The 25,128-nt window shown below is 32.7% G+C and overlaps 1 protein-coding gene across 8 annotated transcripts in view; it reads left to right on the forward strand.

The window, feature by feature from the left end:
- The window catches only part of DOCK7 (dedicator of cytokinesis 7), a 200,145-nt gene that overhangs the window by 72,887 nt on the left and 102,130 nt on the right, over positions 1 to 25,128 (forward strand). For 7 of the 8 annotated variants that reach the window (XM_081308899.1, XM_081308896.1, XM_081308897.1 and 4 more), the window contains exons 15-18: positions 12,604 to 12,721; positions 15,952 to 16,022; positions 19,864 to 20,002; positions 20,880 to 20,981. In XM_081308899.1, the coding sequence (XP_081165025.1) occupies positions 12,604 to 12,721; positions 15,952 to 16,022; positions 19,864 to 20,002; positions 20,880 to 20,981 (430 nt within the window). Of the gene's footprint in view, positions 1 to 12,603; positions 12,722 to 15,951; positions 16,023 to 19,863; positions 20,003 to 20,879; positions 20,982 to 25,128 lie in introns of those variants that run through there. The other variant, XM_081308903.1, reaches the window with a different exon arrangement.

A 25,128-nucleotide genomic window follows, 5' to 3' on the forward strand; every position in this document is an offset into this window, starting at 1 on the left:
ATGATTTTAAAAATTAAAAAAAACTTGTTTTTACAGGTAATTTATCCTCAAAATTGAGGCAAAATTAATGAGTTAAGTATGCATTTTCCAAATTGTATTTTAATTCTTACAGAAGCAATCATGTATCCCCAAAATGCTTTCTCTGGAAGCCGTCCTCATTTCCTTCAGGTGGTGTCATGGTGCCCCATGCTGTGTTTATGAATAAGCTAACACATAATTGTGTATTCTCTTATTTGTTACTATAATTATTTTTAATATGTCTTTTTGCTTCACATATGTCTTAATCATCTTTGTATATTTGACAAATCTCATACATAATAAATGTCAATAAAGGTACTTCTCTTCCTTTCCCCATTATATTCTATATCTCTGTGTGCTAGACTCTTTTCTACATATCTACTGAAGTACCTACCAATAAATATGTATGGTCTTCTAAAGTCGAACTAGAATTAATTCTTAAATTCTTCCAAAGTCAGAAACAATTTTCCCATCATAATTCTTCTCAGGTTTTCTGTGGTGAGCTTAGCAACAATTTTGATAATATAAATTTAACCAAAACAAAAGATTAATAATAGGTCTAAAAATAAATGTTCCACTGTTCTAAGTTAGTGTTAAAAGAAAAAATATTAAATCCTAAATTGTAAGTTATTTCTTAATTTATTTTATTTATTTATTTATTTATTTAAAGGCAGAATCTAATCTTTGCTTGAACTTGTGCCTATTTATTGAGTGTTCATATTAAGTGCTTTTTGAGAAAATAAATTTATAGATTAAATTTACTAAGAATATGGATTCTAAAATCAGACTATGGTCTCACTTCAAAAGCCAGCTGTAGATGTCTGGGCTTGGCCAAATTATTTAATGTCCCCATACCTTAGTATTTTCTTCTGTAAAGTTGGGGTAATTATAGTATGTAATTCACAGAGTTATGAGAATTTTTTTTTAAGTATGGAGTATTTCAAACAGTGTCTGGCAAATAAGAACTTAGCCATGTTAGTATTAATAAGTCACATGAAACTTTTAGCTGTTGTATGTTGGTGTATATATAATCAACTATCTAATTAAAACAAAAATTTCATAAAGTTAATACCTTTTTAACAAAGAGAAAAATATTGACAAAATGAATTTCAGTTTAAATTTTAAGTTGCCAAGCATTTTTTTTTAAAATGAACCATTCTCAAAATTCTCTTCTTAGAAATGCCTCTACCTGCTGAAAAATAGAGGCCTTTTCTTTTGATGATTTAGTATTAAGGGATTAGATATATTAGATACTAAATATACCAAGTGATTAAAGAGTGTGATTCTGAAGCAGGACTCCTTAAATTAGAATACTTGCTCTGTTATTTTTCAGCTTTGTTACTCTTGGTCAAATTACTTAGCATCTCTGTTTTTTTTAATGTGTTGAGTAAAGATAATACCTACTTTATAGGGTTGTATAAAGATTAAGAATATTTTCAAAGCACTTAACATTGCCTGCTGAGTAATAATCGCTATACATTATTAGATATTAACTAACTTGTAATTAGAAACAATCGATGCAGATATACTAATACTATAGTTTTTTTATTGGTGAAAATGATCGAATCCTGTAGTAAGGTCATGTAAATTTGGGAAATTTTGCTAGAATCTAAATTTTCTGAATTTTGGTCTCTTGAACCTTGATAAGGAAATTTGATTAGTCTGTGTATATTTTTTCTTAACTTCCCAATACAGAACCATATAATATTTGTAGCAGAAATAAAAAACAAAAGTAAACTTTTCTCCTTCTTTAAATGGAAAATTAGTTATTATTATTGATCATAAAGGACATATTTTGGAATTTTTCTTAACTAACCTGCCAGTTTTTGTGGCTTAGAACTATAGACCCTGATATTTTTATTCACTTTTACTTGAGAATTGAGGTCAATCAACTTTACCCCCTGTTATACTGTAAACCTTTTATTTGCCAGATCTGTATCTGATTTTAATTTTTATCCCTTATAAGCTCTTCAGTGTAATGCTCACCAAAAAAAAGGGTGTATGGAGATATTTTATTCCATAGTTAGACTTTTCTAGTATTAACACTTTCTGTACTATTTATGCAATTCCTCACATGGAGAGATAAGTAGTGGTTATGCATTCTTGATTTATGATACATTATTTTTAAATAGAAATACCTAGATTTTTTTCTGATAGTTGCTTGACTTAAATTATTGAGTGTAATTAAAGTGAGTAATTTGCCTAATTACAAGCTACAGAAGCATTTCAAACATGGAAAAATGTAAAGAAAATAGTAATTGTACCTATCTCTCAGTGTCTTCTGCCTGACTACTCATTGTTAAAGGCAGAATCTAATCTTTGCTTGAACTTGTGCTTATTTAAATAGAACCTTGATCAAATATGACCAGTAATTTATAAAAATCAAAAAATTCTGTCAAAGAAAATAAAATATTATTAAGCAAAGTTAGATCCTGATTTAAGGATTTGTAGTTTCTAATCAGTGTACAAAATTTCCTAGGTACATTTTAGGACATTTAGCAGCCTAAATTGTTTAACTTCCAAGCAAAGCAAAGTCCTTTTGCTTTTCCAGGTTATGCAATCTTATGGAGGTGGACTCCAAATAAAATACAAGGTAGTTTGTGTTTTTTTTATACATTGTATTTCTTCAGTTTCTTCATCTTTAGTCATGTCAGTTTGATTTTGAATTAGAGGAGTAGAACAACCCTTATACATGAATTTTTTCCTTACGTTTCAATTTTTCACAGTTGCCTGTGGTGCAGAAATATTAAAGGAAAAATTCCAGAAATCACCAAGTCATTACTTTAAAGTGTATACCATTCTTAGTAGTAGCATGATGCAATCTGATGCTGGCTTACTGCATCCCATCAGGATGTGAATCATCCCTTTGTGCACACTGTCTGCTGTATGTGCTACCTCAGCTGTCTTAGTTTATTATATCCACTGTTGTGGTATCTATCCCAGAGCATGTGTTTACATAACCCTTATTTTACTTAATGACAGCCCTGAAGCACAAGGGTAATGATGCTGGAAATAAGTGAACAGATAATTAAAGTTTAACTTATATTTAAATTGAGGATCATCTATAGTTAAAAATTTTTGGTAACCACGTAAATAAAAATCTAAAGAAACAGGTTAATTTTAGTAACATATTTTAGTTAATCCAATACATTAAAAAATGATCATTGCAACATGTGCTCAGTATAGAAGTATTAATTAGGGGGGCTGGGGATGTGGCTCAAGCGGTAGTGCCCTGGCGTGCGGCCAGGGTTCGACCCTCAGCACCACATACAAAGATGTTGTGTCCGCCGAAAACTAAAAAAAAAAAATAAATAAAAATTCTCTCTCTCTCTCTCTCTCTCTCTCTCTCTCTTTTAAAAAAAAGAATTAAGTATTTCAAATTTTTTATACTATGTGTTCAAAATTTGTGGTGTATTTTGTATTTACAGTGTAGTATCTCAGAGCCAGTTACATATGAAGTAATCAGTTTTCTCAGTAGACTTTCTTATTAGTGTAGATCCAAAAGTTATTAGTGTAGATCCAGAAGTTTGAGGGAGTAATTTAATTTATCTTACTGTTTTTATGTTCACTATTAATAAATGTTAATTTTTTTTTTGAAGAGAGAGTGGGGGAGAGAGAGAGAGAGAGAGAGAGAGAGAGAGAGAGAGAGAGAGAATTTTAATATTTATTTTTTCTTAGTTCTCGGCGGACACAACATCTTTGTTTGTATGTGGTGCTGAGGATCGAACCCGGGCCGCACGCACGCCAGGCGAGCGCGCTACCGCTTGAGCCACATCCCCAGCCCCAATAAATGTTAATTTTTAATTATTTATTTTTTGTAGTGCAGGGGATTGAACTGAGGGACTTGTACTTGCTAGGCAAGCACTGTACCACTAAACCACACCTCCAGCCCAGTTTTTGTTTTTTTAAATGCTGGAAGTACTAATTGTGAAAACTCAAAAGATATTTTAGAAATGTATAAAAAATGAAAATCCTGACTCTTCATTACTAATGTTTTGTGTTTTAAAAACACAAATGGGATCTTACATATAACTGATTTCATATATGTGTATATGTATTTATAAAAATTCAAGACCTAAATATTTAAAATCTATTTCCATATGGGTGCCTTAAGGTATACCGTGCTCTTTTTAATGGCGACACAATCTTTTATTATATGGATGTATCTAACCTTAATCACCTTCCCCATGAATGATGATTTGAATTCTTTCTGGTTTTCTAATTATAAGTAGTATAAGTATATATAGAAAATATGTCTTTATGTAGGTGGACAAATATTTTCACATAGGCTATAGATGTTGACTTTTAAATATAATTGCTTTTGTCAGATTATCCTCAATGAACCTACCAATTTACATCACTGCCAGGAAAATATGAGTTTCTTTTTCCCATATGCTTTTATCAATGCTTTGAGTGAAAAAGACAAGAAAAATGTTGATAAATCTAATAGGCAAATATAAATCTAGATTTTTTTGGCCACATTTTTTTCTCTTTTTGAATTAGTTGTGTATGTACATAAATCTTCCCCCACCCTGCCCTCCTTTTAAAAATTTGCCTCTTTCAAACTAATTTTAATAATCACATATTATGGATGCTCACACTCTTTGTCTTATGTATAACAAATAGTTTTTTTTCAAATTGTCATTTTTCTTCTATTTGTGTTTATGGTATCACTTTCTATATAGAAGCTTTAAATTTTAAGTTTCATGATATTTTATTAACTTTTAAAGTACAATTTAAAATCCAGAATGTATGGTAACAATAATCACAGGTTTGCATGGGTTAACAAAAAAATCAAAGGATAGCCTTAAATCTCTAATACATTTATCAAATAGTGTTAATAATCAGAAATTGACTTAGTTAAGGCAAACAGATATAAGACAGGTCTTCAAATGACAGTGTGGCTCTTGTATGTCAGATGCAATGTATATTGGTTGTCCTGCCAGTAAGCTTATATAAACTTTCATTTTATAGACTTTTACATAATACTTAGACAAGACTTACATAGATAGTTCTCAAATGCATACTTATACCTAGTTACTCATAGTTTGGGTGTCAACAATATTGTTATAACTTAAATAACAGTTGTTGTTTAACCAGTCACAAAGTAATCATTTAAGACTTTAAAACACGTACAAATCCTAATTCCTTCAAGACTTTGTTTCCCCCAATAATAAAACCTAACAAATACAAGAAAATTATCGATAGATAAGAGCAGATCAGGTTTTCAGACTTTGCATCATATCAGTACATCAAAGTTCAAATAACTTTAACTGACTGTGCTAATTATGGCCAATTTAATTACAAACATAAACTTTTTGAGATCTACATTCTCCAAACCTTCTGTGACTTACTTAGGCATTCATAGATTTACGTCCTTAGTTTTGTCCTCTTTCATCTTAGATTTTAGCCCAAGAATATTACTTTACCAGACAAAATACTTTCTCATCAAGAAACATTTTTCCCCTTTAATTTTCCATACTAAAATATTTCTGTACCTACAAATTTCTTTTATATAATTTTTAGTTTCAGACCCTTCCTTTTTAAAATTTTTTTTAGTTTGAATATCCATATGTATTTTCACATATATATTCTGTATATGCTCATATGTTCATATATATGTATATATATGTACCCTAATGACAACCAAAATCCTACCCATAAATTTTCATATATATTCAGTTATATAATCATATCCTGTGTCTTACCAAAATTGTAAACATCCATCTCAAAAGAATAATAACTATATACAAATCCATATCCATTTAAATATTTTAATATATGCTTTTATATATATATATATATATATTCATATTTGTATTCACATATATGGATAAAAATGTTCAAACCCAGTATTATTGTGTTGTGCTCTATTTGCTTCTTGAAAAGAGTTTGTTTGATGTACGTAGATGCTCCATTGTTTGAGGCATAAATATTTATGATTGATATGTCTTGTTGATATTTAATAATTCCCTTAAGCAGTGTGAAATGTCCTTCTTTGTCCCTTCTGACTATCTTTGGCTTGAAGTCCACTTTATCTGATATGAGGATTGAAACCCTTGCTTGTTTATGTGATCTATGTGAGTGTTGTGTGTTTTCCCATCCTTTCACCTTCAGTTTCTGGGTTTTTGCCTATGAGGTGAGTCTCTTGCAGACAGCATATTTTTGGGTCTTGTTTTTTTAATCCAATCTGTCAGTCTCTGACAGATTGGAGTTAAGGCCAATCTGAGTTAAGGTCATTAGCATTCAAGGTTATTATTGAGATATGATTTGTATTTCTGGTCATTTTGGTTTGTTTCTAGTTTTTAATTTGAATTAGTTTCTCCTTTGATTGACTATTCCTTTAGGTTTGTTTCTCCCTTTGCTGGTTTTCACTTTTTTTTTCTTTTTCATTTCATCCTATGGAATATTTTGTGGAGAATATTCTGAAGTGCAGGGTTTCTTGTTGTGAATTCTTTTAATTTTTGTTTGTCATGGAAGGTTTTTATTTCATCTTCAAATCTGAAGCTTAATTTTGCTGGATATAGGATCCTTGGTTAGCATCTATTTTCTTTCAGAGCTTGGTATATGTTGTTCCAGGACCTCCTAGCTTTGAGGGTCTGGGTTGAGAAATCAGATGAGGTTTGTATTTGTTTCCCCTAATATGTAATTTGATGATCTTCTCTTGCAACCTTTAAAATTCTGTCCATATTCTATATGCTAGATATTTTCATTATAATGTGCCTTAATGTGGGTCTGTTGCAATTTCGCACATTTCAGGTCTTGTATTTGATTTTCCATTTTATTCTTTAGATTTGGGAAATTTTCTGACATTATTTCATTGAAAAGATTGTGGAGGGGGAGTGTAGAGCCAGGTGTGTTTCCACAACCCATTGTATCCCGTGTAAACCTCTCTACACGTTTGATTTTCTTTTGGTCACTTAAGCACACTCTGTGCCATGCAGTGTGTGTTTACTGGGCCTGTATTTTGGGCCAAACTTGGGTTTGTTAGGAATTTGTTCTCTCAGTTGCCATCCTCCACACTGCAGCTGCAAAATGGTTCCTTCCTTTGTCCTCCACACGCTGTCTGGAGAGATGGTGACTTCTTTTCCCACACACAGATATTGTGCAGCAAGTAGTCCTTCAGGTTTGTTGGGCAATGTCTTTGATCTCTAAATGCTCCATACCCAGACACTCTTCGGACTCCAAAAAATGCAGGTTCCTTTAATTCCCTTACTCCTCTACATAATGCTCATGGAGGGACCACTCTGGCTGGAGCTTCTGGGTGAGCTGTGGCAATGGCTGTGCTGCTGGGGATTTTTTCCTTATTTTATTATGTCCAATGTCCTGTGTCCCTGGTCTGCTTTGAATGTCCAGTTTTAGGTTCCAGTAAAGTTTCCCCTGCCCTTTTTATGTTCACCCACCTTGTGGAGAAGCTGCCTATCAGCTTTCTTAGTTTCATCCTCTATTCTGCCATCTTGGATATCCCTGTTTTATGCTTTTTGTGGCTATGTGAAGAAATGGCTTTCTTGCCTATAACATCTGGTTGCTGTAAAGCTCTTCTACTGCTTTATGATTTTATTATTTAAGCCTTTGATTAATTTGGAATTTATTGCAACAGGGAATGCAATATAAATTTGTCTTTTCTCCCCTAAGTGTCTAGTTATCTATCTTTAACATTTTTTCTTTAATCTGCCCCTTATCCTTGCTGATTTGAGATTACTTTGATGGAATATTTTGAAATACAGAGTGAAGATTTACTGGTTCATTTGGGAATTTATTAGTAGTGTTCTTAGTCAAAGGGAAAATAATCTGGATTCAATCGCATGCCTTCTTCAGATAAGTTGAGTTTAAAATTGCATTGCTTATAGTGAAAATCAAACATAGTTTATAGATAATGTTCAGTTCGTTTCTATTTATGCTGGAATTTAAATTCCTAGAAATATTAAATCACTAAATTTCATGTGCGTTCTCTACTATTCATCCACTCATTTATCAGTAAATATGAAGTATCATTTTGGACATTGGGAATATAGCAGTTAAATAGATATACAAGGTCTTGCCCTCATGGAGTTTGGGCTCTATTAGAGAAGTTATGTTTTTAAAATGAAGTAATACATAAATGAACAAGATTATTACAGATTATGTAATCAAATTACAGGGGCATGGCTGGTATATTTTACTTTTCTGTGTGTTTTACATGTCTGTTTTATCTTGAAACTTACTCATTGAAATTTGTGGGCAGATTATTTAATCCTCAGGTGGGCTTTAGTGTCATTCTTTGTTCACAGTGCTTATTATACTACATTATATTTATCTACTTTTTCTGATTTTCCTTTTGGACGATGAATTCTTTGAGGTCAAGGATTTCATCTTTTACTCTGTATTGTCACTACCTAGCACACTTTGGAAACTAAGTACATGTTTGTTATAAGGAATTATAGACATAATGAATGTTGAGACGTTATTATATACTTTGGATACTGTTCTTTCACCATCTTGGGAATCTTACTTTCTTGTTCTGTTATCTTGGGAATCTTACTTTCTTGTTCTAATATTTGCAAACTCTGTCTCAATTGAATTCTTTTCATTAGAATTTAATCAAGCTCTAAATTTTCCAACCTTAAAAGACTTCAAGAAGTGCCCATTTTCTGTACATAGTTATTGAATTATCTCTTTCCCCTTCTGAGCAACACTTTTAAGAATTTTACTGACTTATTTAGTTTGCTTACCTCCCCTGCTTACTCCTGAACCTACTTTTATCTGTTTTCAATGTGAGATTATGAATGATTTTCATGTTGCTAAATCCCATGGATGTTTTTCAGTTTTTATCTCATTTGGCCCCTGAGTAGCATTTGTTTTTTGTTTTAGGTTTTTTGATACTGGGGATTGAATTGAGGGGAGCTTTACTACTGAGCCAAGACCCCAGTACCCACTCCCCCCTGCCGTTTTTGGGGACAAGATCTCACTAAGTTACTTAGGGCCTTTCTAAAGTTGCTGAGGCTAACCTTGAAATCATAATCTTCCTGCCTCAGCTTCCTGAGTCGCTGGCATTACAGGTATGCACCACCATGCCTGGCCTCTGAATAGCATTTGATATTACCTGTTTTGTTCTTCTTTTCTTCCTTTGGTTTCTACATCATTTGGTTTTCCTTCTAGACTGTGACTACCATGTCCACGTTTTTGTCAGGCTTAACCCTGTCTGACCACAGAACTTTGGAATACACAAATTAAGTGACATAATTCTAATTCTGTCATACTGATGTCTTTGAAGATGATTCTTGGCATAGGAAAGATTGTAGATGAAATATAAAAAATATTAAGTACAGGGCTGGGGTTGTGGCTCAGTGGTAAAGCACTTGCCTTGCATGTGTGAGGCACTGGATTAGATTCTCAGCACTACATAAAAAATAAATAAAATGAAGGCATTGTGTCCATCTATAACTAATAAAAATATTTAAAAAACAATTAAGGTTGCTTTTTTTTTAAAGAGTGATTGATTCCTTTTAGAGGGTTGTAGTATACCCACTTATTGCTTTGAAAACTGGAAAATAATGGAAAAGAATCAAACATTTATTCATGACTGTCATATAATGGCTCTCAGGCAAAGCAAATAGTAAGTGAGGGAAAGTGCCTTTTACAGAGGTGTCCCAGCTGTTAAATAAAGAAGGAATGATAAAATTACCTTTTAGCAACCCTTAGTGGATTAATGGATTTAGGCATTGATCATCACTGTTCACTAATTGCACACACAAAAAGAACCAAGCATTTCTTTCTGGTAGAAAAAAGCATGATATCCTTTATGAAGTATCTTGCTAAAAAAATTAAATCTAAATATGACCAAGGCTTTAGATTTAATTAAGAATATGGTAAATAACAATAAAGGGATGCAGTCATTAAAATCTATGTTCTGGAGGAAAAAATGACACAAACCAATATGCTTTATTCAGAGAGGTTAGTACTTATTTTTTCCTCATAGCTTCTGAATACCTCTCTCATAACACTAATTTTTTGGAGTAGTCTGTTTATAGGCAGTTTTGTCCCATTGGGCTGTATGTTCCTCAAAACTAGGGAATGGCCTCTTAATCTTACTTTACTAGTGCCCAGTTATTATGTGTGACATTTGTTGGGAAGTCAGATATTCCGTGTACAGATTTTATTTGATGACTTTAGTTTTTAGTCATAATCATCTTTGTGTGTGTGTATGGTGGTGGTGGAGGGAGTGCTGGGGATTGAATTCATGGCCTTGTACATGCGAGGCTCTACCAACTGAGCTATATCCTCAGCCCCTCATGATCGTTTTTGATCTCTAGATTTTTTTGATTAGCAGACTGACCAGTCATAATATTTTCATATTTGCCTTTTACACTTCACGGGGCTAGTGTGTCATTGCCCAGGAGGATATAAGCCAACCTAAAACTAAAAGTCTCAAATAATTAGTGAATAACAAAACAAGAATAGTCAGAAATATATTAACAATAGTGAAGCCCCTGATATGTCTAGTCCACATGGGTACTGGAACTAGACAAAGAAAAGATGGTTCCAGTGGTTTATTTAAGGGAGTACATCAAAGGGAGGGATAAGGTTTCAAGGGCGGAGTTTTGCTTCATGATGTCTTGCAGTCAGCAGGTTAATTGATCTTGGCAGGTCATACCCATCTCAGATGATGTGAGGGCCACTGTAGAGCAGGATAGAAATTCATTGTCCCTGGGCAGTTGACCAGAGAAAATGTCCACTGGCCATTCCCAGACACCAGATGTTTCTCCAACTAGGCTCCATGTGTGGTGACCCACATGTAACCCATGGACAGCTCTTGAAGTAGACTTTTGATTGTTTTGAGTACAACTGACTCTTCTTAATCTTTAGTACTTCTAGAGTGTATGTTCCTTGTCAAAGGCAGTTCCATCCTCCATCATTGAAATTGCTTTATTGCCTTTTTAATTGCAAAGGTCCTGTATTTTCACTGTAATAATTTAAATAAAATGGAAAAGTATAAAAAATAAACTTAGGCCATCAATGTTAACTAAAAAAGAAACTAAAGTCATCATTATTATTTTTTTAGAAATATAATTTTATTCATTTTCTCTTTCTTCCTTTCCCTCCCCTACCACATCACACACAGATGCCCACAGAGAATTTTCCATAAATACAGTAATGTCACTATATATCCTACTTTGGGATCTCCATTCATCACAGTAGGTATTTATTTCCACATTGATTAATACTGATACATATCATCATTCTAGAGACTCCATAGTATACCTTCTTATTGATTTATCTTAGCTTAATCAGCCAGTTCATTACAAATTGAGGATCCTTTATCTGAAATGCTTACCATCAGAAGTATTTCAGATTTTAATTTAAAAAAAATTTTTGGAATATTTACATGTACATATGTACATATGAAATATGTTAGGGGATGGAACCCAAGTCTAAACATGAAATTCATCTATGTTTAATACATACCTTATACACATAGCCAGAAGGAAATTTTATATAATATTTTACATAATTTTATGCATGAAACAAATTTTTGTACATTGAACCATCAGACTTATGGCATCATGTCAGTGCTCAAAAGTATCAGATCTGGATTTTGGATTTTTAGATTAGGGATGTTTAACATACTAATAAACATTATGTTTCAATATAATTATTTATAATTATGAATAATGTTATAATGAATTACTTTCAAGATACCCCTTTATACACGTGCATAGTTGGGTGCACGTGGGTTTAGGCATTGATCATCACTGTTCACTAATTGAGGTGGATTCATTGAGTCAAAGATCCATTTAAAATTTCTATATTGCCCTACCACCCTCCAGAAAATTTAGACCTATATTCATTGCCCCAGCAGTTGATTAGTAGGGTATTATTATTCTTGAAGTCTTATTTTTTAGCTCTAAACACTAGTCTTCAGGTAAAGTAACTCACTTTCTCTCTCTCTCTCTTTTTTTTTTTAAACTTAGCTCTTTCTTTTAGTATCTTGAATTATTTCTCTTCTTTATGTTGACAGCAGCAGGTACTATTAAAATGCATAGTCATGAACTGGACAAGACAAATAAATGCAGGGTAGAATGCAGTTGCCTCAGTAATTACCTAATTCTGTTATACCCACTATATTATAATATATTTTTTAACAATACGTTGGAATATCATACCTCTTAAATCCTTAATCACATTTCTACAAAAACTGTATTTATAAATTCCATCCTACTTATATTTGCTTAGAGGTACTCAGGTAATATTAGAATAGTCTTGTCTTAATAAAGTGTTAGTCCCTTCTCATTTATTTCCCAAAAGCCTCTTGTAGATGAAAGATAATGAGTTTTGAAGTCTGACTTGTACTCTAATTTCGGCTTTTTTACTTACCTAATTGAGTGTAAAAATTGGTTAATCTGGGTTTCAATTAATCTGCAAAATCAGGATATATTTGAATGTTGTGGATTTGAATGATTGCTCTAAGGATCAAGTAAAATATACATGAAATTTTTTAGCCCAGTGGCTTACAAATATTAATAATTTAGTATTTTCATGTTTCTTTTGTGATTCATAGTGTTTTTCGTTATGTATTCACTATCATTTATAACATTGCTTTCACAGAAATCTTCTCTACATATATCCTCAGAGTCTTAATTTTGCCAATCGTCAAGGTTCTGCCAGAAATATAACAGTGAAAGTCCAGTTTATGTATGGGGAAGATCCAAGCAATGCCATGCCGGTAAGAAATGTTCTTTACTGTTTCTATTCTTCATAAATGATTCAAGTAGATGTTTTGGTATCACTTGGTTGGCAGCTCCAAAATGGAGATTAATATGATATTATAAACCAGATTTCCAGTTGCATCACTTTCTATACAGACAGTAATGCATTTATTTAAAGTCTAACTTACTTTTTGAGGAGTTGAATATGCTAGGCACTCCCAGAGATACAAAGATGAATAAGGTTTGTAATCTAGAGAATATAAAACAAATACATAAAAATAGTGGCTTTTCAAAGAGGCTCAGATTTGTATCACTGAGGGCACTCTATCAAAATACAGACAGCTTTACTTCTGGCCGTTGTGGTTCTGATTTTCCTCAACCCCCTTTAGAGTGAAAGGTCAATAAAGGAGGTGGGAGGTGATGGGGTATATAACGTTGTATTATAGTTTGAAAATGCGTCCCAGGAATTCTAATATAATATAGCTCTTTCTGCCTTGGTTGAGAAACACTGGTATTACTTCTGTCTTGACTGCATATTAGATTCATCTAGGGAACTTTTAAAAATATACTGGCAACCAGGCTGAATCTCACTTGAATTGAATCATAGTCTAGGCATCTGAACCAGTTATCAATATTTTAAAATCTCCTCAAGGTGTACATTTTGCATCCAATATTGACAACCAGGATATTTGCTAATCATTGGAAAAATTGGTATAGGGATTCCAAAGATTAGGTGTTCAGAGATGGGAGAGAATGCCTCACTGAAGTAACAAGCACAAGAAAGGTAATTCTGTATTAAAACCAAAGGCCTTGATGATGTTAATGGCAGTGGGTCTGGAGAGTTGGGGAAGGAAAGCAGTTCTAGGATTGTCTCTGACAGTGCCAAGTACAGGAATTGCCAGTGAGCCAGAGCAGTGCGAGCTAAGCCAGAAATAGTAGACAGAGGCCAGACTGGAAAGTTTCTTGACTGCCAAAATTGTCACTTAGTATTTGGGGAACACTAATGGATGCATGTTCTATGACAGTAGATTTTTGGCTCAACTGAACTTGGTAACACGGAATAGAAGTCAGCTATGACTATAGATAAATGTTCACCCTCTGAGAAGCAAAAAAATGAAATGCTTAGCTGAGAATGAGTGCATTGTTAAGAATTTTATTTTATCCTGCCCTGTCTGTCTTTTAATCAGGTTCTTTTGAGTCTCCACTTAGTAGAAAAGATACATTTTCTTCTTCCCTAGTCCCTTTTTTATCAGCATTTTTATATGACCTTGACAGCTGTGAGCATAAATTATTCATCTTTGTATTCTCCCATGGCAGCTATTTCAGATCATTGCATATAATACATGCTGGATAAATATTTGTTGACTAAATGTAGAATTTATTTTTGAGGTTTGAAATTATCATTTTACCCACTTTATTAGCTCTCCATTTCCACTGAAGAAATGAAAGTACTATCATAACTGATGAAAAGATACTAGACTGTGAAAATAATTGCTTCATCAGCCTATATGTAAATTGCTGTATGAATTTGAGTTCATAAGTAATGTAGATTATGTACAATAAACTGTTTTTATTGTTTGCCTAACAAATTCTTCTTGTGTTAGCCTTTTCTACAGAGCCCCTACTGTACCCCACCTATATTGGCAGTTAGACCCTCCCTCTCTGGTGCTACCATAGCATCTTCTCCTAATCACAGGCTGTATCACTCTGATTATATGTTTATTTCTTCATCTCACCCATTACACTGTGAGCTCCTTGAAAGCAAGGGGCCGTGTCTTCATGTCTTACTCATATCTGTATAATAATGCCTAGCATAGTGATTGGTAGATAATTGATGCTCAGGCCATGTTACTGAATGATTAAAAATATATGTTCAGTGGTCAAAAAAAAAAAAAAAGAACACCTTCCACTTTATGTCATTTTTGTTACAAAGATAAGTTATTTTGTGAAAAGTGATAGCCTCTCTGAGGGATAAAAGATACTGCATTTGTTTTACTTGTGTGTTATTTATCATCTGAAATATAATGCTTTTATATTTATGTGAGTAACTGGCTTGAAAGAGTATATACACATGAGTATGTGCTTGCTTATTTTTTTTTTAAATAAGGACTATTCAAATAGATCCTCAAAAATATTATGATTATATAATATCAGTATTTTAAAATTATAAACATCACAGTTCTTTCCTTGGAACATTTTATAAAAACATACTAAGGTATTTCATTAATAAAGCTTAGCTAGGAGAATCATAGTTATTTTATTTTTATATACCCTTAAAATTAAAGGATCTGCTTAAAATGTTACAAAAAGAAGCAGGAATACTTACTCATATGCGATTTTAATAAAGGGTGATAGCCAGTTAATCCTTTTACATAGGAATGAACGTAGAACTGTTTTACTGTTTGTGTTGATGGAATTATACTGATGTGTCCACATTCCTTTTCATGCATATGAAAGTTGGCTAGCCAGACTTAAGAGTTTTAATCTATGGCTAGGTAACATTGCATGTCTAATGGTCTCTCATAGAAATAATAGCTGTGACCTTGATATCATTAAGCCATTTCTGTAATCAGCTGCCCTAATTAACCACGCAGTATTCCTGTTAGAATTCAAGAGGCAGATATATAAGGCTGAATTATTTTATCTCTGAACTTTCTCCAGAAGTAATACTGTATTTTTTTTAATGTGTTTTTTTTTAACATATGTGTGAGAATATAAGAACAGAGCTTCTCCATTGTATAGTAGCTTGCAGGGTATACTAGAAGCAAAGGATACATAACTTGAGCTAATAATGGGATTTTTATATCATTTATAAATATTTATATATGACTTTCAGAATGACTCTGCTGTTTTAGTGAAAAATCCATCAATTTGTATAGTAGATCTATGCCACCATTCTAGAATCATATTTCTTATATAAATTCCAAATAATATGCTACATTCAGTTTAATAATGAAGTTTTCACTTTCTTTAAGAAAAGAGGAAACAAATGTACCTTATTGCTCAGAAGATAGAAGTATGATTGATAGAAACTTTTTGAATGTTTGAATGTCAGATGGGTCTATCATCGAACAGAAATTTATAGTTAAGCAATTAAGCTTAATGAACGCCAGTAGGCACATTGTTCTTCATTGGGCCAATTTTGCCCAATTTTCTCAAAGTTATTAAATCAGACAAATTCTTACATAGATATGAAACATCTAGCATTTATTACAACAAAGTTTCAACATGCTGTTATTTGTTACAGGTAATCTTTGGTAAATCTAGCTGTTCAGAATTTTCAAAGGAAGCCTATACAGCCGTAGTATATCATAACAGGTACTGAATTAAAATATTTCTTTCAAAGTTACTCACTTCTCAGTGGCATTGTTAGCACTCACATTAGTGTGTTTACCAAATGCTGTGCTGCGCTGACTGCCAAATTTAAGGCTGACATCAAAGTTATGATTTTCGTCTGTAAATGCACAGCCATTCTCCAGAGACATCTCAAATATAAGATTTTGTACAAAAACCATCTTTTCTATCTAATTATCTGATCCTTGCATTTTTACAATACTATTATTGTCATTATCGTCTCTGATCCTTTGATCTATTCCTGTTGTTTTCCCCTACCACTTTCTAGTTTTTATTTAACTCTTCACTAAGCTTAAGCCCACTATAAAATTGTTGGTATTCTCAACATGCAATAATCCTTTGATATAATAACTTTCCATTTTACTTCCTTGGGAAATTGCTAATTTTGGTTAACCTTAATTTCTGCTTTCTTTTGGGGGGATTATTGAATGCTGTTGGAAAAAATCACAAAATTGCACAAATCAAGGATATTGCAAATTGATGTTATTGTGTCATGTGATAGAGCTATATTAATTTATTTTATCTTCTTTTGAATCACTGTTTTTTCATAATTTTATTGTCACTGTTTTTGTTTTTTTATTTTAGCCTCTCTCACATAAGAGTAGCTGCAGGAGTTTCCTCTAGGTCCTCCTTTTCTTTTTGCTTTACTCTCTGTGTTCCTCTTATTATGTTCATGAAAACCATCCAACTTGAGATTCATAACTTCTCTACTTTTCATCTCCAATTATTACCATGCACTTCTGCCTTTCCTTATATTTCAAAAGTAGTAATGGCCCACTTCCTGCTCAATGTGAATTGTTCCACCTCTGTTCTCTAACACTGGTCATCCAGCCTCTTCCAGAATAGTTCCAATCAGTTATTCCTTCTCTTGCATCATCAGTGTTTGTTTTATTGTCTTTGGCTCTTATTCTCAAATATGTTTCCCTGACTGAAAACAGTAACAATACATCTTTCTTTAGTACGGTTGTATAATATGTGTTTTCTTTGCTCTCCTTACAACTTTTTTTTTCTTTCTCACCTTTATTTTATGGCTATTTGCCAGTTTTTTCCTACTTCTTAAAACATTCTTTTTCTTTTTTCTTTTTGGTAATAATAATTCTTTATCCCATATGTATAGGCACTCTACACAAAACACTAAGGCTTTGTTCTTAACTCTTTTTCTCTGTATATTCTCTTCCTCAATAATTTCATTTGTTTCTCTCAGAGTTACATTCAGTGAAAATGCTTCTAATTTAATGTTTATATGGATTGTTTCCACCTCTTTATTTTTAGTACTAACCCTCCTTCTGAGGCGCATGCATGTATTTTTATTGACCTACTGGAAATATTCATTTCAAAAGGTGCTCTTCTGCCTTTTTAGTTGCTGTGTATCTGTCCCTGATTCCATCTCTAATGTTATATTTTTGTTCATGGTACCACCATTTTTCCAGTTGGTCCAGCTCAAAATTTAAAACAGCTTTGCCTTCCTTCTTTTATTCCCTAATAGCCAATGCTCTCTTGGTCTTGATGATCTTTCTGCTTCCTTAGCAGATGTCTTGTGTTGTTCTGTTTCTGGTCCTTTCTTGGATCTTCTTTTCTGTTGTGGTGACAATTCCTTGTGTTTATTGAACTCCTACTCATTCTGTATTGCCTATGTCAAATAACATCTCCTCAATGGTAGGTAATCCCCTGATCTCACACTTGAAGTAATCTGTTCTTCTCTGTTCTTAAAGTGCTTAACCCTGCATACTCTATACTGCATACCAGGGGTTGGCAAACATTTTCTTCTTTCTTCCTTTTCTTTTTCCCCAGTGCTGGAGATTGAACTGGGTAAAGGACTTTACTTATGCTGGGCAAGTATTCTACCACTAAGCTGCATCCCCAGGTCATAGATAGTATATGTTTTAGGTCTGGGCCCATAAGCCCTCTCTTGCACCCATTGAACTCTGCCACTGTAGCACAAAAGCAACCATAGACACTAAAGTTGCAAATAAATCAATGTGACTATGTTGCAAAGCTTTATTTATGGACACTGGAATTTGAATTTCATATAACTTTCAGGTGTCATGAAATATATTATCTTTTGGTTTTTTTTTTAACTATTTAAAAACGTAAAACCCATTCTTAATTTGCAGGCTGTATATAACTAAGCAGGGGACTGGATTTGGCCCTTGAACCACGGTTTGCCAACCCCTGTTTTATAGCATAGCTATTGATATCTGGGTCTTATTTATATTCCTACTAAATTAAACACTTTTTGAGGGTAATTGTTTGTTTATATTTATCTTTAAGACCACCACAGTAGTAACAGTGTTTAGCCTAAAGTCAGACAAATTAAACCTACCCATTGAATGAGTAATTCTTGTAGATAACTTAATTTTCACAGAAGCCTTCATGTAATGTGAATTCAGGAAAAAAATGAACCATAACACTCAATTCTAGGAAAGATATTGATAAAGAAGGTAGTAATTTCTTAAAATTTCTGTTTCGTCTAGGTTGTTGTTGTTGTTGTTGTTGTTGTTATTATTATTATTATTTTGCTTTCAGCATTAGTGGAATTAAAATGGCAGTACCATCTGACATTGCTCATAAATTCAACTTTTTCATAATTCAGTGATAATTGGTGAGATTAATAATAGGATTTATAGCCTTTTTTCCCCCTCCAAAGTCATTAAGTTCTCAGATGGCTAGCATCATCAGCTCTTTCTTATTAGTATTATTTAAAGCCTAGATCCTCTTAGTATTTTTGTGGCCAAATCCATACCTATTAACATGTTTTTGAGGCTTATTTGAGAGGGAAGGATGTTTGACTAATTAGCCTATGAGAAAAAAACTGTAATTGGTGGGACAGCCTTTATTTTAAAGATGGGTGGAGATGTATGGTTTAGTTGCATTTTCTTAAATATAAATTTTAGTATGGAAGGTTGGGACGCTAAGGTTCTGTCCCTTTTAAATGGATATCATGAATAACAATCATGCTTTCCTTTAAAAATGCCCCATCTCTGTGGATGTTGAGACAAAATATAATGAAACATGTTTGATGAAACATGATATTTATTGTATTTTTGTAGTATGTAGGAGCACTTCTAAACTGTGGGACAAACTTAATTTTTGAACATTCCCTGATTTTATCTTTTTGTTCTTGCTGTTGTTTTTATTTAAGTCAATTCTAGTCCATGTTTTGGTAATATTTTTTATTTTGTTAACAGTAGAATAATTGATATAAGACATTCCACAGAGAGTTTATCTTCATATTAGGGTATCTTTAGAGATATCTTTTTCTCTCTCTCTCTCTCTCTTTCTTTCTTTCTTTCTTTCTTTCTTTCTTTCTTTCTTTCTTTCTTTCTTTCTAAGATGATACAAATTAGTCTTAATATAAAACGGTACTCCTACAAAAGAAAAAATGTTTTTCTATGGAATGGTTTTAAAATACACACTTATAAAGTTCATATTATTTTTTCTCTGTGTGTCAGAATAGATTCGTAAACATAGAAAGCTCTACGTAAATCTCGTTTTACATACAGATTCCAATGCAATATAGGTCTCAGTATCAAGGTGGTAATAATTAATGAATTTTTGAGCAGTAGGATTACTCACCCACTAATAAAAATGGGATGAGAAATTTCAGAAATAGTGATAGCTCTCTCATCTAGAAATAGAATTTGATCATTTGGAGTTTGGAAATAAAGAAAAATATTTTGGATTAGAGGAAAAATAAAGCATGAATAATAAAATTAATTTAAAAATTGCTCAAATATACAAATGCAGTAATTATTTTGGGCAAATTACTGATTACTGATTTTTGTTTTTATTCTTTTGTATGAAGGTCTCCTGATTTTCATGAAGAAGTCAAGGTTAAACTTCCTGCTACTTTAACTGATCATCATCACTTGCTTTTTACTTTCTATCATGTTAGTTGTCAACAAAAACAGAATACTCCTCTTGAAACCCCAGTTGGATATACAGTAAGTCCTTTTTATTAAATATTTAGCTCTTAAAATACTTATGATAATTAAGATAAAAATTGATGTTTCTTATTATTTGAATATTCCCTGATTCCATACAGTTATAAGTTGCATTTGTAAGACAATCATCATAACAAAATAATACTCATTATTTCGATAAATGAATCAATAAATTGATTAACTTGCATAAACATAAACATGTTGATCCTGAACATTGAGTGTTTACCCAACAGTGCAATATAAGGAGAAAATGGTTTGATTATAAAATTAATAAAATAAACTCTTACAAAAGAAATTAAAACTCTTGAATAATTTTCAGAAATCTTTGAAATACAAGGTAAAACTCAGATCATGTGCTATAATATAATTTTGTCAGAAAAATCATGTTTCCACCCAGAAGAGGAAACCAACATTTGATTTATTATTTTTGTTTCTTGCATTGGTGACATGAATTTTGTGAATTGTAAGAAAATAAATTTGCATTTATACTTTTAGTTTGGTTATCAGCATTCATAGGCTGATTAATCTTTCATTATTCACTTTGAAACTTATCACAGTTTTAAAATTGATTTACTTCATATCCTTTTTTAGGGATTAACTTTTTCTTAGGTAAATAAGAACCCCCTATATTATACATTGAATGGTTAGTAGTAATGTTTTGAGGATCCTCCTTGATAAAATGTCATTAGATTTGTCTAGTAGCAGATAACTGTATTTATTGCCGTTAGAGAAATTATGAAAACATGTAATTATTACTTATATAATTAAACTGCCTTATGTTTGGTAATAAGAGATAAATTTAGCTAATACCAAGTTCTTAGGACAGTAATTATTTTTATAACAAACACATTTAAATTGTTTACTTTTCATTTAAAAGTGGATACCAATGCTTCAGAATGGACGGTTGAAGACTGGCCAGTTTTGCCTACCAGTCTCACTAGAAAAACCACCACAGGCTTATTCTGTACTATCTCCTGAGGTCAGTATCTCTCATATTGTAATTCTTCAAATTTAATGTAATGGCTTATTCATTATAAAAATGTTTTCACCAAACAAAACCTTGCTATTTCTTCTATCTGTAAGTATATAGATAAGGAAATAATTTTATTTCCCTTACATGAAGATTCTTCTTATGAAACTTAGAAGCTTTAATCCTTTTTTTAAATTAAAATAAGTATATTCATTTTAAAGCCAAAATTATATATGAAATGTAAATTCAAAGAAAAAATAAATTTGCAAGATTTTCGTATTGTAATATGAGAAGCTTCTTTAAATAAGCGAATGCTTTTTTTTTTTTTTCTTGGAACCAGGGATTGAATCCAGGGGTGCTTAACCACTGAACTATATCCCTAGCCTTTTCTTTCTTTCTTTTTCATTTCTTTTTATCTGAGACAGGATCTCACCAAGTTTCTTAGAGCCTCTCTAAATTGCTGAGGCTGGCTTTGAACTCATGGGCCTCCTACCCCAGCTTCCCAAGCAACTGGGATTATAGAGGTGCAACACCATACACAGCTGAATGTTCCTTTCAATAGAGTTTTAGATTTCACTAAAAGACTAGAGGAAAGAAAACAGATTTGGATTAATTTTTAGTATCTTTTTGAAAATGAGGATCAAGTAAGTGAAAATAAAGTAGGTATCAACATGCAATACAAGAAATATTAGCAGCTTTGATGAATGGCATTATTGACTTAAAAGACTTTACATAAAAACACTGGGAAACTCTTATGAATCAGCAGCCACTGTTCAAAAACCAAAGTGGCTTGTGAGACAACTTTTCCATGATGATTACCAGTTTCTCTAAATCACATTGACTAACTGGTTGTAAACATTAATATGAACTCTGCCTTTTGTATATTCTTCTGATGGCATTTGTTTTCAAAATACAACTAAAAAATGGCATGGTGGCTCACACCTTTAATCGCAGCTATGTGGGAGGCGGAGACCAGAGAACTGCAAATTTGAGGGCATCTCGGAAAATTTAGTAAGACCCTGTCTTAAAATTAAAAGGGCTAGAGATGTAGCTTAGTGGTAGAGCACTTGCCTAGTGTGTGAAAGATCCTAGGTTCGGTCCCCAGTATGGCAGCAAGAAAAATAGAAAGAAAAAAAATGCATTTATAAACAATTTGAATTTTTATTTAAAAAAGAAAAGCAATACAACTATTGCTCTGACCTCTGTTTTCAACATTCTCTGTCACTCACTCAGCCCTCACCACATATCACCCAGCCTTTGCTGTTTGTTCCTCAGACACACAAAGTTCATTCCCATCTTAGGCCATTGCAGTCCCCTGTGTTTGCAGTGTTCTGTCACAAGGCCTACTTGTCATTTCATTCAGACAACCATTTAAATGTCTTGTCTCCAGAGAAGTCATCCATGATTATTCTGTCTTAAATAGCAAACTCTACTACTTCACCTCTTCTTTTAAAATTTCTCCTCGTATCATTTGTCATTGACTTCACATTTGAAATTTCTTTAGTGGAGCCTTTTTTTTTTTTTAAAAAGAATGGTATTATTCATTTATTACAGTGATTCTCATACTTGTCTGTATACCACAATCCTTTGAGGAGTTCCTTTTTTTAAAAAATTATTGGTTCTTTATAGATATACATGACAATATGATTCATTTTGACATAATTATAAAAACATGGAATATATTTTTTTCTAATTCAGTTCCCAGTACTTCTTCTTTCCCTCCCATCCTTCATCTCCCTGTTCCCTTTCCCCTACTCTACGGATCTTTCTGGTATGTACTTATATATATTTTTTTGATTAGTTTCTTGTGGATGCACATGATGATGAGATTCACTGTGGTATATTCATGTATTTGTATACATAGGAAAGTTAAGTTAGAATCACTCCACTGCCCTTCCCTATCCCATTCTCGCTCCCTTGTCTTCATTCCCCTTTGTCTACTCTACTGATCTTACATTCTTTTTTTTTTTTTTAATTCCCCTCCCTTTGTTTTGAATTAGCTTTCTCATATCAGAAAACATTCGACCTTTCATTTCTGGGGACTGGCTAATTTCACTTAGTATGATAATCTCCAGTTACATCCATTTACTGGCAAATGCCATAAAGTCATTCTTCTTTATGGCTAATACTCCATTGTGTATATATACCACATTTTCTGTATTCATTCATTTGTTGAAGGGCACCTATGTTGGCTACATAGCTTAGCTATTGTGGATTGTGCTGCTGTAAACATTGATGTGGCTGTGTTACTATAATGTGCTAATTTTAAATCTTTTGAATTTATACTGAGGAGTGGGATAACTGGGTCTTTTGGTGGTTCCATTCCTAGTTTTCTGGTTTTCAGAGTGATTGCACTAATTTGCAGTCCTACCAACAATGTATGAGTAAACCCACACATCCTTACTAACATTTATTATTACTTGTATTCTAGCCATTCTGACCTGAGTGAAATGAAATCTCAAAAGTAGTTTTAATTTGCATTTCTCTAGTTGCTAGAGATGTTGAACATTTTTTCATATATTTGGTGACCATTTATATTTCTTCTTTTGAGAAGTATCTGTTTATTTCCTTTGCCCATATATTGATTGGGTTATTTGGTGTTTTTGGTGTTCAGTTTTTTGAGTTCTTTGTATAACTTGCATATTAATACCCTATCTGGGAGCATGTGGCAAAGATTGTCTCCCATTCTGTAGGCTCTCTCTTCATGCTCTTATTTCCTTTGCTGCGGAGAAGCTTTTTAGTTTGATGACTGATTTTTTTCATTTTACTTCTTGCACTTCTAAAGGAGTCTTTAGAAGTCAGTTCCTGAGCTGACATATTGGAGTGTTGGGCCTGCATTTTATTCTAGTAGTTACAGAGTTTCTAGTCTAATTCCCAAGTCTTTGATCCACTTTGAGTTGATTGTTGTGCAGGTTGAGAGATAGGGTTAATTTTCATTCTAGTACATATGGATTTCCAGTTTCCCCAGAACCATTTGTTAAGAGGCTCTCTTTTCTCCAATGTATGTTTTTGAAACCTTTGTCTAGTAGCAGATAACTGTATTTATGTGGGTTTGACTCTGTGTCTTCTGTAGGTCTTCATGCCTGTCTTGGTGCCAGTACCGTGCTTCTTTTGTTACTATAGCTCTGTAGGATAATTTGAGGTCTGGTATTATGATACCTACTGCTTCGCTTTTCTTGCTAAGAATTGCTTTGGCTATTGTGAGTCTTTTATTTTTCCAAATGAGTTTCATAACTGCTTTATGTGACATTCTGTGAAGAATGTCATTGGCATTTTGGTGGGAATTGCATTATAAGTTTATAGAGCTTTTTGTAGTATGGCCATTTTGACAGTATAATTTCTGCCTATCCAAGAACATGGGAGGTTTTCCATCTTCTAAGGTCTAGTGAAGGCTTTTTGATATGGCTTGGTTGCATAAAAATGTGGTCTTTTATCAGATATAGTATATTTCAAAGGAAATTTTTCAAAAGAAAATATGCTTTTGTGGAATTTTTAGATTTGTTTTTACTTAGTTGATTTACAAAATGCAAGGTTAGTTTCTAAAATTAATTCTGATAAGATCTCAATGTAAATGAGGAACATGTTATTAGAAAATAGAGAAAAGATAATCCTTGTTGTAAGGTAGCATAGAACTTAGCTGAACTATGTTCTCTTGTTTTATGAAACATAAAACTTGCATATGATGAAACTGGATATTTGGCTGAAGAGCTTTCTAAAGGAAAGTGATGTTGAAGGAGCAGCATGATTCCTCCAGACTGGAGAAAATGTGAAAGCAGAGAAATTAATTGGAAAAGGAATTGTTAAACCCAAAGGCAAATTTATAAAAATCTTAGCCTATTTGTTTTATTAAAATTGAGAAAGCATGTTTTGATGATAATACCAAGGCTCTTTATCATGTGATAAAGAGTTTATGGGATAATATAAGCAGATACACTGCCAGTTTGAACTAAAGGATATGATGTTGGATGAAATGAAGGAAGACTCTTGGCCTTCCTGGGTTTGACAGGAGAGGAAATAAAACTATTTGCTTGTGAATGTACTGTACTTCAAGAAGAGGAAAGTGGAATATTTTGCCAAGGATGTTCTGTACTGCAGCCTTTCTAGTTGTAAATTCTATTAACTTTCGTTGTTTATCATGGAAGGTTTTTATTTCATC

The sequence above is a fragment of the Spermophilus citellus genome (assembly GCF_964194105.1).
Source record: "Spermophilus citellus genome assembly, chromosome: 9".
NCBI classification, from domain to species: domain Eukaryota; kingdom Metazoa; phylum Chordata; class Mammalia; order Rodentia; family Sciuridae; genus Spermophilus; species Spermophilus citellus.